The sequence below is a fragment of the Dryobates pubescens genome, chromosome 31 (genome assembly GCF_014839835.1).
Source record: "Dryobates pubescens isolate bDryPub1 chromosome 31, bDryPub1.pri, whole genome shotgun sequence".
In the NCBI taxonomy this organism is placed as follows: domain Eukaryota; kingdom Metazoa; phylum Chordata; class Aves; order Piciformes; family Picidae; genus Dryobates; species Dryobates pubescens.
Window position 1 is genome coordinate 3,214,479 of NC_071642.1, and position 13,611 is coordinate 3,228,089.

Consider the following 13,611-nt stretch of genomic DNA (forward strand, 5'->3'; position numbering starts at 1 on the left):
AGGGGGACGTTAGAGCTGCCTTGCAGTACCTGAAGGGACCCTGCAGGAAGGCTGCAGAGGGACTTTACATGAGGGTGACTAGAGACAGGACAAGGGGGAATGGTTTGAAGCTGAGGCACAGCAGGGTTAGACTGGCTCTCAGGAAGAAGTCCTCCGGTGTGAGGGTGGTGAGACCGTGGACCAGGACCAGAACATTGACCAGCCTGGGTGGAGAGCGGCTACCCTGGTTTTCCAACCCTTACTCTGCAGGGACCTGAAGCCCGCCTGCACCTATTAATAATCCTTGGCATGAAGCTGTCACAGTTTTCACTACTGTGGAGATGTGGAAGTGAAAAGGGCTGCTGCACAATACACAGGAGGTGTCACAATAACTCAGCTGCTGTATTGTTCTCTTTAAAAACAAACAGCACAACAGCCCAGCCCGCAGCGCTGGAGCCATGACGTGTGGGGGGCTATTTTTGATCAGAAAATGTACTGGGTTTTTTCAAAGATGGAAGCAGAGCAGCATCTGAAAGCCATGAAAGGAGGCATAGGCTGCATCAAAGGAAGCGTGGCCGGCGGCTCCAGAGGGGCGATTCTCTCGCTCTGCTCTGGTGAGGCTGGAACGCTGTGTGCAGCTCCGGGCTCCTCAACACAAGAAGGACATTGAACTGTTGGAGAGGGTCCAGAGGAGGCCATGAGATGATCAGAGGGCTGGAATGTCTTCTCCTACGAGCACAGGCTGAGAGAGTTGGGGTTGTTGTGCTGCCTGGAGAAGCTGCTCTGGGGAGAGCTTATAGTGGCCTTCCAGTGCCTGAAGGAGACCTGCTAGAAGGCTGAGGAAAGGGCTGTGCAGAGTCAGATGCAGGTAAATTCCTTTGCCTTCCCTCAGCAAAGGCAGCGCCGAAATAAAGCAAAGCAAACCCATGCAGCCACATCTGTGCAAAAGGACAGAGAAATAAGCCACACCTGAGGGTGTTCCCGGCCGGGCCCAGCACAGTGCAGGTGCTGTGGTGCCACTTCAGATGTAAGAACGGGTCAGAAACTGGAGGGGTGGCTTTGTTAACGGCAAAACCTCCAGGAGAGGAGGTAATGGCCTCAAGCTGCACCAGAGGGAAGCTTAGATTGGATATCAGGAAGACTTTTCCTTATTCCAAGAGTGGTCAGGCATCAGAACAGGCTGGCACAGGCACCACCACAGGGAGGTGTTGATGGTTGGACTTGATGATCTTGGAGGTCTTTTCCAACCATAATGATTCTACAATTCCCTCTAACCCCAGGAAACAATGATGCAAGAATTATCTTTACTGGGGAGGGGAAGGGAGGGTTTGGAGCACCCCCTAACAACGCAATAGACCTGTAGGAAGCCTCCGTTCACAGAAGCCTCAGCAAAGACCTCCCGCGGCGGTGGCTCAGCGGCGGCGTTAGCTCGGCCCTGACCACGGCCCCGGTCCCAGCTGCGGCCAGCGTTGAGCCCGGGGCCTCGCTTCGGCAGCGGTGGACGGAAGCAGCCCAGGGTCAGTGGAGCTGCCACCGACAGGCTGCAGCACCAGCAGGAGCTGGGTAGCCCCGGCCGGGGCTCAGGGAGGGCTCGGGGACCTCGTCGACAGGACCGGAGTGCCGGTGTGGGTACGGTACGGTGCGGTCGGGTACGGTAGGGTACAGCCCTGCCCCGCCGTAAGGAGCCGGGCGGCGGCGCGAAGGTCTCAGCCCGGCGCACCGGGCACGGCCCAAACACCGCTCAGCTCCCGCACCGCTCGCAGCCTGCAGCCCCGGCCGGTGCCCGCGGCCGCCGGCACTGCGCGGCGGGGGCGGGGACCGGCGGGGGCGGGAGCGGCCGTGGGCCCGCCCGGCCCGGGGAGGCGGCGGCGGCGGCAGGTGGTGCCGAGCAGCCGCAGGACGGAGCCGGAGCCGCAGCCGCCATTAGACAATAGGCGCCGGCGGCGGGAGCGGAGCGGGGCGAGCGGCGCGGCCGAGGCGGGGCGGCCGCGGGCCCGGGGGCGGCCGGGCGGGCCCGGTGCGGACAAAGGCGGCGGTGCGGGGAGCCGCGGCGGGCTCGGGAGCAGCAGCAGGAGCAGGCGGCGGCACCACCAGCAGCAGCACCGGGCCGCTCCGTGCGGGGACCGAGCCGCAGCTTGACATGATGTTTCCACAAAGCCGGCACTCGGTACGGCGCGGCCGCGGCGGCCGCGGGGCGGGGCTGGTGCACGGCACCGGGGGACGGCGGGGGGTCCGCGGGCTGGCCCGCGGCGGGGGGGCCGCCCGGCCCTCCCGGTGGCGGCGCTGGAGAGGCCGAGGTGCCCGAGCGCCTCCCGCCGCCGACAAGCGAGAGGGCGGAGATCTCCGCGCCCCGCCGCCCCGGCCGGGGATCTCCGGGCCCCGCCGCGGCCGAAGCGCCCCGGCCGTTACCGAGGGGCGGTGGGGATTGGAAGCAGCGCCCGGGGAAGGGCCCCACGGGTGACCTTGGGCGCGTCCTGGGCCTCCAGCCGCCGAGCCTGGGCTCCCTTGCGGGGGCTGAGCCCCGGGGCGAGAGCAGCGGCAGCGGGGCGGGCCCGGGGCCGGAACCGGGGTGAAGGGAGGGCTGCTTGTCCTGCGCCCAGCGCTGCCTTCTCTCGTTCTAGGGCTCCTCTCACCTGCCGCAGCAGCTGAAGTTCACGACCTCTGACTCCTGCGACCGCATCAAGGACGAGTTCCAGCTGCTGCAGGCCCAGTACCACAGGTACGTGTCCCCGGGGGGGCCGCCCGGGGCTGCCCCGCAGCCTCCGCTGGCCTGCCCGGTGGTAGCACGACGCGAAGGAATCGCTCTGGTTCTCCTTCCTTGCTTCGCTCGCCGGCTGGGAACACCCTGGTCACTTAACTTTGGTCACCTTTGGCCAGAGAAGGACTTAAAGCACAGGATTAGCCGCGTCCCCTCGGGAGCCCAGCGAGCAGAACGTTCATCTTCCTTCTCCAGCCAAGGTCTTTCCTCTGAGCACTGCTCGGCCAGCAGCGTGCAGAGCCTTTTGCCAGGCCTCCTGCCTCTTGTTGGGAGTTTTCCTTGGTTGTTCTTGCTGGCTGCCGTTCTTGGCCGGCCAGTGCTGCAGGGAGCACTTCAGTCCAAAAGCTTCCACTCCTCTCTTGGGGGGATGTGTGTGTGGAGATGCATCTGCTGACCTGCAGGCTGGCTTGTGATGTGCTGCCTCTGTGTGCATGTGAAAGGGAAACGTGAAGCTGTGGGGTTAAATGCAGCTGGGTGATGCCCTCTGCTTACAGCCTGGCAGGCTGCGAGCTGCCAGTTGTGCCTGGGTGCAGCTTCCCTGCCTGCTTTTCCCCCAGCCTGGGCTCTGCTGGGCAGAGCTGGCAGGAGCAGGCAGAAAAGCTGCTGGGAAATAGCTGTTTCCTGGTATTCCCTCTGTCTGGGCATTGCCAGCAAGTGAGGAGGGCAGCTTAGGAAACATGCCTGCTGGAAGGGAGGCTATTCCCCACCACCACCACACTCCACCCCCTGGACTTAATCTGCTCAAGAAGGAGCAGGTTTTATGTAGGTGAAGCTGTTTCTTGTTTGAAACCTAAAACCACAGCACATGCTGGCTGGAGTTGCTGGGCTGGTGAGTTGGAGTCTCATAAAACACTGGGAGCAGCAGCACTTTCTCTGAAGGGTGTGAAGAACTGAGGGGAAAGAAGGGGGGGGGGGAAAAAAGCCAACCAAAAAACACACCCACCAAAAAAAAAAAAGAATCTCTTCTGGAGGGATGTGCAGCACTTGGGCCTCCCCCTCTGCCACCATCACCCTCCAGAAATGGATCTGGCTTTGAAGTTGTGTTGGAGCATCCCTGGAGTGCTGCAGCGAGGTCCATGCTTAGCAGCCAGCCCCCAGCATGCAGTTGAGGGAAGGCAAAGCCCTCCCCGAGCGGCCACCTCTGCTTTCTGCTTCCCACCGAGAGGGATTTGCCAGCTCAGTGTCCTCCAGCTGGAGCATGGCCCTGTGCCTCTTCTCTGGAATGCTTGCTTGGTGGGAACTCCAGCTGGGAAGGTGGGGATTGGGCTCTGCTGTGGTCACCACCGTGCCAAGCACAGCAGCGTGGCCCAGCTCCAAGCCGCCCCTCCGAGCCCGGACGGAGGTGCCGAGAAACCAGGACGGAGCTGTGCAAGGCAGCAGCTGCTGTGTGGAGATCGATTCTCTCACCTCCTGTTTGGGGGGTTTGAGCTGGGGTTTTTTTTGTTGGGTTGGTTTGTTTGGGGTTTCCCCACCCCCCCCCTTACTGTTTTCTGGCTTTTCAGCTTGAAGTTGGAATGTGACAAACTAGCCAGTGAGAAATCGGAGATGCAGCGTCACTACGTCATGGTAAGGATGGGTCCTGGCAGCCCAGAGCATGTGGGTGGCAGTGGTGGGGACTCCAGTCAGCAGGTGCCCTGTGAAGCAGCAGGTCTCTGGGCAGGGCTGGCATTGGTTTTGTTGAAAACGGTGCTTTTGATGTTGTTGGGTTTTTTTTCTCCCTGGTTTGTGTTGTCTGCATGCAGTAGCCTGGGGAAAGCAGCAGTGAACTGCTGGGCATAGAGAGCTGGTGGGCACAGGGCTGACTGCTGAATGGGTTGGGGATGGGGTCCTTGAATTTGCCACTGCTTGACCACTGCTGTGCCCTGGGGGAAGGGACAGCTCTTATGCACCCAAGAAAGAGCTGCGAGGGGCTGGTGTGCAGGTGTCTGGGGGAGAGTCCTGGCCAGCGAAAGGCAAAGCTGTGCTCTGAGGAGCCATGAAGCTGCAAAATCCCCCAGGGCTGGTGGGAGTGGAAGCAGAAACCTGCTGCTGTGCGAGAGCTGAACCCTCTGCACCTTCCTGTGACCCCAGCAGCCTTGCACAGCCCTGGTGCTGAGTGCTGGCACGTCTTGCCGGTGCCTGTGTCCCGGCACAAAGTGTGCAGACCTCGGAGCAGAGCCTGGTGAAGGCATGAGCAGTGGTGCCACACGTGAGCAGCAGGCTTAGCTGTGGCTCAGGAGAGAGAAATCTGCCAGGGAACAGCCATGTTCTTGGAGGCAGCCTGGTGGTTTGCCTGCCAGGTGATGCCTCTCTCTTCCCACGCCTGGAAAGAGCCCTTGGAGCAGAGGGGAGGGATGCCAGGCAGGGATGCCAGGCAGGGCTGTGATCTCTTCCTTTCCTATCAAGGAGATAACAGTTAGGTTGTGATACCTTCCATGAAGACGAAGCTGGAGCCTTCTTGCCAGCTGCAGCTGCTGCTGCACCTGCCCTGGAAAGGGAGAGATAAGATGTAGGAATGAATACAGAGCAGAGTGAGGACTTGAAAACCAGAAATAAGGGAGCTGGCCACTCCACTGCCTGGTGTGCTTAGACTCCAAGGCCTTGGGAAGCAAGGGGGTGGCTGGTGACAAGGAGGCCACTTGCTTTCCTTGCCTATTAACGGGGAAGGCTGCTCCCGTTGTGCTTCCTGAGCCTTGCAGCCGGCTTGCAGACTCTCAGCTCCAGGTGTGGCTGAGAGATGTTTGCTTTGGGGTCTGGTTTTTGTTGTTGTGTTTGGTTTGTTGGCTGCTTTGATTGATTGATTGATTGATTGATTTTTATTTTTCCCCTTGATGCTGACAGCCTCCAGAATTGATTCTGGTTCCATCAGCAGAGGGGAAGGGCTACTGCTTGCTGTGCAGCACTCCCGGGCTCGGCAGGCGCAGCAGCTCCTGCGTTGGCTGAGCCGGAGGCGCGCAGAGCTGCTGTGGCTCCCCACCCGCGGCACGCAGGCAGGGGGAGCACAGAGGAGGGCTGCTGTGAATGTGCAGCACTGCTCCAGCTGCTCTCTCTTTCTGGTGTGGGGTTTTTTTTTTTTTAATAAGTCACAATTAAGCAGCTTGGGGGTCAGGCTTCTGCTTCCTGCTCAGGCTTCTGAATGCAAAGAAGCTTGGAGAGCCAGCAGTGGTGGCAGAGCAGACTGAGAGCATGGTGAGAGTGAGCTGGGTGCTCCTCAGCCAGTTCCAGAATGCCAGAGATCCTCTCCTTGCATTTACTCAGCACAGATGGGGATTTTTGTTTGGTCTTTCCCTTTCCCCTTTGGAAGAATCAGGATTGCAGCCTGCAAGCTGCCCAGCAGTGGTGGCAGAGCAGACTGAGATCATGGTGAGAGCGAGCTGGGTGCTCCTCAGCTGTGTGGCATTGGTACCAGGATGCCAAGGATCTTGTCTTTGCATTAACTCAGCACAGATGGGGATTTTTGTTTGGTTTTTCCCCTTTCCCTGTGGAAGAATCAGGATTGCAGCCTGCAAGCTGCCCAGCAGTGGTGGCAGAGCAGACTGAGATCATGGTGAGAGCCAACTGGGTGCTCCTCAGCCAGAGATCTTCTTTCCCTGTGGAAGAATCAGGATTGCAGCCTGCAAGCTGCCCAGCAGTGGTGGCAGAGCAGACAGGGATCATGGTGAGAGCCAACTGGGTGCTCCTCAGCCAGAGCTCTTCTTTCCCTGTGGAAGAATCAGGATTGCAGCCTGCAAGCTGCCCAGCAGTGGTGGCAGAGCAGACTGAGATCATGGTGAGAGCGAGCTGGGTGCTCCTCACTCAGTTCCAGCGTGCCAGAGATCCTCTCCTTGCATTAACTCAGCACAGATGTGGATTTTTGTTTGGTTTTTTCCCCCTTCCCCTTTGGAAGGCTCAGGATTGCAGCCTGCAAGCTGCAGGAGGAGATTTCTAAACTCTCAAATATCAAGCCTTAAACCAGCTTCTTCCAGGGGTCAGGAATTAGCTTCTCCTGCCAACAGATTGCTCTGGAGCTGCCTGTTGCTGCTGTGCAGGGATTTTTCTGGGTGGTTTTTCTGGGAGGGTTTGGGTTTTTTCCACACAGCTTCTCCCCAAACAGCTGGAGCTGTGTGCAGCTGGATGTGTTACTGGCTAGATGAAGCCCAGTTGTGATCTCTTCCATTTGCTGCTGGGGCAGCCACGTGGGCCGTGGGATGTTGGCCAGGCAGAGCTGGTTAGGGTCAGGCTGCCTCTCTTTTGGCTGTGGCTAATGGAAGTCTGTGGAGCCCTGAGCCCTTTGTCCAGGTTTGAAGCAGCATCACTCACTCTCACCTTGGTGCAGGCTGCTGAAAGGTGGCTGTGAGGGGTGTTGCATAGGGCCCAGCTGGCAGGTTCCCAGGTCTCCCATCTGCAGCAGTGTGAGGCTGAAGCAGGATGGGGCAGGCAGTGCCTGGACTCAGCACTTCTGCTTTAGACCTGGAGTCGAGTCTCTGTCTGTTTGCCTTTGTGTCCTGGGGCTGCTCTCCTCTCTCCTTCCAGCCTTTGCAGAAGACCTTGGTAGGAAAGCTGCATGGAGCTGCTTTACCCTGCTGGAGATCTGACTTAAAATGTCCCTTTCTGTGTGTGCTTTTTCTCTCCCCCTCTGCAGTACTATGAGATGTCCTACGGGCTGAATATTGAAATGCACAAACAGGTAGGGTGGAGGCATTTCCAAGGGCTCTAATTCCTGAGGAGGGAGGGTTGGCTGCTGGGCTTTGTCCTCTTTGTCACTTCAGTGGCATTTCAGCAGCTAGAAATGCCATGAGCCTGTCAAATGTCAGAGCTGCCTTCGAAATGCAGGGACCCCCAAGCTCTCAGGAACGTGGTGCTGGGCTGGGGGCTCCCACCCCAGGCTCTGGGCACTCTCTGGTTCTCCCCCAGGGCCTGAAGAGGTAGTTAAGCCCTGGACAAGACAGTGCAGGCAGGGTCTGGAGCTGCAGCTCTGAGTTAGTCAGCAGATGCAAGCACAGGGTGGAGGGCAGGAGATGACCCCCAGGTCTCTCCCACCCTCCTTTCAGGCTCTGGGTGGGTTCCTGGCTCTGCAACCTTCCCTGGTGCCCAGGAAGGCTTTGTTGTGGTCACCCTAATATGTCAAACACTTCTGGTTCCCCTCCAGGCTCCTGCTGCAGTCAGGCCAGAACTTCTGGGCTGTGATGAGGTGGTGGCAGACCTTCTAAGAAAGCCTCCTTGTGATGGAGGCTGTGCTGCAGCCTGGATAACTTTGTTCATTACCCTCACTGGCAGCTGTTAATTATCCCCAGTGGCTAATTACCCATGCTGTTAACACCATGAGCCTCCTCTGAGCCTGACTAGCTGGCTTCAGCTTCCAGCCACAAAGTCACTTCTGTTGGGGCTCAGTTAAAACACTTCCTAGCACAGCTCTGCTCCTCACAAAGGCACTTGGTGCCTCCCATCCCATCACCCGTGGGAAGCCCTTGAGAGTGGCTTTGCTGGGTGAACTGGCATCTTGCTAAAGGCTCTGAGCCATGAGTCACCACTGCTGCCCCATCATCTGTCTCCCAGTGTAGTCTGCTCCCCTCTGGTGCTGGTGGAGCCCTCTTGGTGAGTTTTGGCTGGTGCCTAAACCCCTTGGCTCTGTGGACAGTGGTTTGCCAAGGGCTTTGCCAGTAGGAAAGCATTTAACAGCCCCAAGTGTGCCACCTGCTTGTGAATCAGAGGCTGCTTTGGCTAGGAAGGAACCTCAAAGGTCCTCTAATTTCATCCCCCCTGCCATGGGCAGGGACACCTCCCACCAGCCCAGGTTGCTCAAGGCCTCATCCAGCCTGGCTTTGAACAGCTCCAGGGAGGGGGCAGCCCCAGCCTCTCTGCACAACCTATTCCAGTGTCTCACCACCCTGACAGTGAAGAAGCTTCTCAGTTCCTGAGTGGCTCCAGTCCTGCATCTGGGCCACAGGGCAGGCTGCCAGTGAGCAAACATTTGCCTTTGGGGAGGGGGAGTGCCAGGGGGGGTGAGCAGAGGCAGCAGGTGTGTCCCTCTGTGTCTGCATGCCCAGTGTCATTCAACACATCCCCACCTGGGTCTGTCCTAAAGCTTCTTCTCTGGCTGCTCCCAGTTTGTTGAGTGAGTATCAGGGAGCCAGAGAGGGAAGGGAATGTTGAGAGCTTCTCTTTGCAGTCAGCAGCAGTGATTTACTTAATCATTGGGGGTGGCCTCTCCGTGGCCCCAGGACACTGCCAGCATCTTTGGGGGGGTTGGGGTGTTTGCTCAGGTCCCATTTGGGTGCTTGGGCTGTGCCTGGGGAAGGGGAAGATGGGGCAGGTGGTGCTGAGGGTGGTCAGACCTGCTGCCTTTCCTCTGCATTCTTCACATCCTTGCAGGCTGAAATCGTCAAGAGGCTAAATGGGATTTGTGCACAGGTTCTGCCCTACCTTTCTCAAGAGGTGAGTCACACAATCACTGAGTGCTAGGGGTTGGAAGGGACCCCTGGAGGTAAGAGCCCAGCCCCTCTTCCCAGGCAGGTTCACCCAGAGGAGGTCACACAGGAGCACATCCAAGCAGGGTTTGAATGTCTCCAGAGGTGGAGACTCCATCACCTCTCTGGACAGCCTGCTCCAGTCTTCCATCACCCTCCTCATGTTCAGGTGGAACCTCCTGGGTTCAAGGTGGTGCCCATTGCCCCCTGTCCTGTCACTGGGCACCAGTGACAGGAGACTGGTCCCATCCTGACTCCCAGCCTTCAGCTACTGAGCAGCACTGATGAGATCCTCCTCAGTCCTCTCTTTTCTGGACTCTCTTCTTTTTCCCCTCCCAATTCTCTCAGCCATTCCTCACAAGGGAGATGTTCCACTGCCCTCAGCACCTTTTGTAGCCCTTTGCTGTCCCCTCTCCAGCAAGCCCCTTGAACCAGGGAGGCCAGAACTGGACACAGTGCTCCAGATGAGGCCTCACCAGGGCTTGGTCTGAGCTCTGGCTCAGGGGAGCAGTGGAGGGGCAGTGAGGCACCACAAGCCTCCCCACTTGGGCAGCCTCTCACCTCTGCTCTGGGGAGCCTCATGCTTTTTCCTGGCCCCTGCCTGGGGCTCAGCCCTTCAGGACAAATTTGGCCTGGAGGCCTTGGAGCAGTCCCCCCAGGCACTGTGTGGGGGTGAATGTGCCCACTCAGCCCCTTCCTTGGCAGCAGTGGACAAAGCTGGGCTCTGTTCTCCTGCCTGTGGTTCCTGAGTCATCAGCCACTTCTGCACAGGCAGCTAGCTGGGGGAAGGGAGAGGGGGGGCAGTTAAAAAAATACCTCCGTATGGCTCCTCCTTGAGATCTGGTTCCTCTGCCTCATTAATTAGCTGATTGGCTCCTCCCACACTCCCCTGAGAAATCAATTGGGAGAGCTTGGGAGCTGCTGCCCCAGGCAGGAGGAGGGTGAAGCACCTCTGGTGCTGTGTTTGTCCATCTCCCCAACACAGCCCCACAGGGGCTGAACTCTGTGGCTGCTCTCATGGCCAGCTCTGGGGATGGAGGCTGTGGGGCTTTGGGTTTGGGTCAGCTGTGGGGCTGAGGGACAAGCTGTGAGTTGTGGTGGGATTTCCCCACCACCACCACCTGTTCCTGGGGGGGGGACAAAGTGCTTTGCTGAGTAGATCAGATCAGAGCTGCCTAATAACTAAGCCACTTTTGTATCTTAATGCATCCCCTTCCCCCCTCCCTGCTCCCCAGCCCTGTTCTGCTGCCAAGATGGAAAGAAATAGCCAATTGCTGGGGGTGCAGTGGTCAGGCCCAGCAGAGACCTTCTGCTCTCAGAGGACCAAGCACAGTTGTCCTTCCTTGTTCTTAAAGCTGTGGCCCAGCTGCCTTTTCCCTGCCTGTCTTTGAAGCAGCTGGGCTGGGCTCTTCCACAGCAGCATCTCCCAGCTGCTGTTGCTGCTGCTGCAGCAGTTGGGACCTGGGATGTGGCCCAAGGAATAGGGAACTTCCCAGGGAGCTTCTGATTTGGTTGGTTTAGGCTCTGTTTAGTTTGGGGGAAAGTGTTTCCTGTTGTGTCAGGTCTGGGGAGGGGGAGGCAGGGAAATCACCTCAGAGCCTTTCTGGCTGAGGGTTGCTGGGCCTGGGCAGAGTGGGAGAAGGAAGAGGGAGTAAGAGAGGACTTGCTTAAGCCTGTGGTGAGAAACTGGAAGGAGACCTCTGGGCTTGCTGCTCACTGCTGTGGAGCCTCAGTGCTGTGAGGTCCTTGTCACGAGTGGAAGTGCACACAGGGGGTCTCCTGCCGTGGGCTTCAGCCAGCAGCCTGTGTCTGGACACTGTAGTGCTAGCAGCTGGGACAGCTTGGTGGGGGGAGGGGGGAAATCCCTGTTCCCTTTCCCTGTGCTACCAGAAGTGACCCTGAATTTCTCTGTCCAGCATCAGCAGCAAGTGCTGGGAGCCATCGAGAGAGCCAAGCAGGTCACGGCGCCAGAACTGAACTCCATCATCCGTGTACGTGGTGCAGGTTTAGTTTGGGTTTGGAGGGATGGGGATCAGAGACTTGGCAGGGTTGGAAGGGACCTCAAGGCTCAGCCAGTTCCATCCCCCCCTGCCATGGGCACCTCACACTACAGCAGGTTGCCCACAGCCACCTCCAGCCTGGCCTTCGAAACCTCCAGGGATGAGGCTGCCACCACCTCCCTGGGCAGCCTGTGCCAGGCTCTCACCACCCTCCTGGGGAACAACCTCTCCCTCACATCCAATCTCAGTCTGCCCATTTCTAGTTTTGTTCCATCCCTCCCCAGTCCTATCACTCCCTGACACCCTCCAAAGTCCCTGCCTTTGGCTGGGCAGCACAGCCATGGCCTGGGGTTGTGCCCTTGTGTACTGGGAGCCGCCCCCCTGGGATGAAGCTGGCTGCTGGGCTGGCCCTGCTGGCATGGGACTGGTGTTGCCCAGACTTGCCATCTGGGCACGGGGTTGCAGGACCCCTGCTCCATCCCAGCAGGGTGCAAGGAGAGGAGCTTTGGTTTTGAGCAGGAGCTGCAGCAGCTCCTTGACAGGAAAACACCATCTGCTCGTGGTCAAGGTCAAGAGGGCTTTAACTGCAACCTTTGGAGCATGCTGGAGTCTGAGGCCAGATGTCCTGCGGGCTTGGGGCTGTGTGTGGTGCTGGCACCACGCTGTTGAGCCTTCCTTTGAGGCTGCCACAGCCTAAGAACTCTCCAATCTCTTTGCCCCCCTTTGCCCCAAGGCTGTGTTGCTCTCCAGGCCCCTGATTTAAACTTGGCCACTGGGCATGACCTGCGTGGGCAGCCCAGGGTTAGGGGAAGAGGGGGTTGGTGGTGGGAGGGAAATCCCAAGTGCACTCCAAATGACAATATCCCTCTCTTGTCTTCCTGTCTGTCCATCGTTCTCTACAGCAGCAGCTTCAAGCTCACCAACTGTCACAGCTCCAAGCCCTTGCCCTGCCTCTGACTCCTCTCCCCGTGGGCCTGCAGCCCCCCTCCCTCCCCGCGGTCAGCGCCGGCTCCGGGCTCCTCTCGCTCTCGGCCCTGGGCTCCCAGGCTCACCTCTCCAAGGAGGACAAGAACGGCCACGATGGGGATGCTCACCAAGATGATGATGGGGAGAAATCAGATTAAAGTGGATGGAGGGGCTGGGGTTGGTTGGGGGAGGGGGGAGGGGGCTGGCTGGCTTTTTGGGGGGTGGGTGGTGGTGGTGGTGGTGGGGAGGGTGTCGCTGGTTAATGCAAGATGCAGTCTCTCTCTCTCTCTCTCTCTCTCGTTGCAGGGGGGCTGGGGTTTGGTGGCAGCTTGCCAGGCTTGTTCCCATGGGCAGCAGTGCCTGGGGGATGCCCCCCACTGCCCCCTCCTCCCCCCCACCCCTCCTGCCCCCAGCACCCCGGGGCAGGCTGCTGTGCAGTGATGTGAGCGCCATAGCAGTGACCGTGTGGCCGATTGTGCTCTCTCCCTGTGCCCAGCCTGGCTCCCCTGGCCCTGCTCCCTCACTGAGCCAAGCCACAGCCTGGCACGGGGTGGGGGTTGGGGGGGGGGGGCTCTGGGGCTGCTTGCCCCTCCCTTCCCCCACCCCCTGCCTGTCCCAGCTCCTCAGTGCCATGGGGCTCCCCTCTGCCCGCTGCTCCCCTTGGTATTTAAAGCTGCCCCTGGGGTTTCTGCACAACTCCCTGCTGGGATCCCTGCCCTGAGACCATCTCCTCCCTCCCCCAGCGCTCTCGATCTCTCCTCGCATCCCCCTCCCCGGCCCTCTCCCCCTTTTTTTCTGTGCCCCTCTCCCCCTCCTTCCTCCTGCACTAATACCAGGCTGGCACCTTGCTCTTCTTCTGCATGTATCTGTTCTTGCCCAGTCCCCCTAGCACCACGCCAGGGGGGTTGTCTTCAGCTGCTCCTTGGCTTCGGGCTGGAGGCGGCGGTGGGGAAGCCTCCGCCACCCGCTCCCCCCTTACTTTGGCATAGCTTTTTGGGGGGGGGGGGGTTGCTTGGGTAAGGGGTGGGGAGCAGGCAGACCTCCCCCCCAGAGCCTTTCCTGGTGCCCTCCATGCATCCCTGCTCCCTTCCTTCCCAGTGTAGAGGATACAGCAGCTTTCTCTGTTCTTATCTCCGTGCGCTAGCGTGTCTTCTGAAAACCAAACGAAGCAGACAAAAAAAAGCAGGGGGGGGGGGGGGGGGGGAAAAAAGGAACAACAACAACAAAGGAATAAACTCATCATCTGGTGTTTGTATATAGTCCTTTAGAAAGATCTTGGTTTTTGCTTTTTGTGTTTTAATCACTTTGACCTAAGCAGAAGAGGAAGTGAAAATGCTGTATCGAGGACGTACAAGCTGTGCCTTTCAAATAAAGAAATAAGAAGGTTGGTTAAAAAACACCTCCCCGAGTCGCTGCCTGCTCTCTCTCTCTCTCTCTTTCTCTCTGTGGCGCCCTCGGGGTTGAGTTTCAAGTGCTTGCCTTC

The 13,611-nt window shown here is 58.9% G+C and overlaps 1 protein-coding gene across 2 annotated transcripts; it reads left to right on the forward strand.

Moving 5' to 3' along the window:
- The first annotated feature begins 1,895 nt into the window (after window positions 1-1,895).
- TLE5 (TLE family member 5, transcriptional modulator) lies at window positions 1,896-12,315 on the forward strand. Of its 2 annotated transcripts, none has more exons than XM_054174895.1 (7): window positions 1,896-2,146; window positions 2,601-2,698; window positions 4,240-4,303; window positions 7,338-7,382; window positions 9,068-9,130; window positions 11,079-11,153; window positions 12,068-12,315. In XM_054174895.1, the coding sequence occupies exons 1-7, from the start codon at window positions 2,120-2,122 to the stop codon at window positions 12,284-12,286; spliced, it is 591 nt and encodes a 196-aa protein (XP_054030870.1). In that variant the 5' UTR covers window positions 1,896-2,119; the 3' UTR covers window positions 12,287-12,315. The 2 variants fall into 2 exon arrangements, with proteins under 2 accessions (XP_054030870.1, XP_054030869.1); XM_054174894.1 differs by having other exon boundaries at window positions 1,900-2,146; window positions 12,065-12,315.
- Window positions 12,316-13,611: the final 1,296 nt, after the last annotated feature.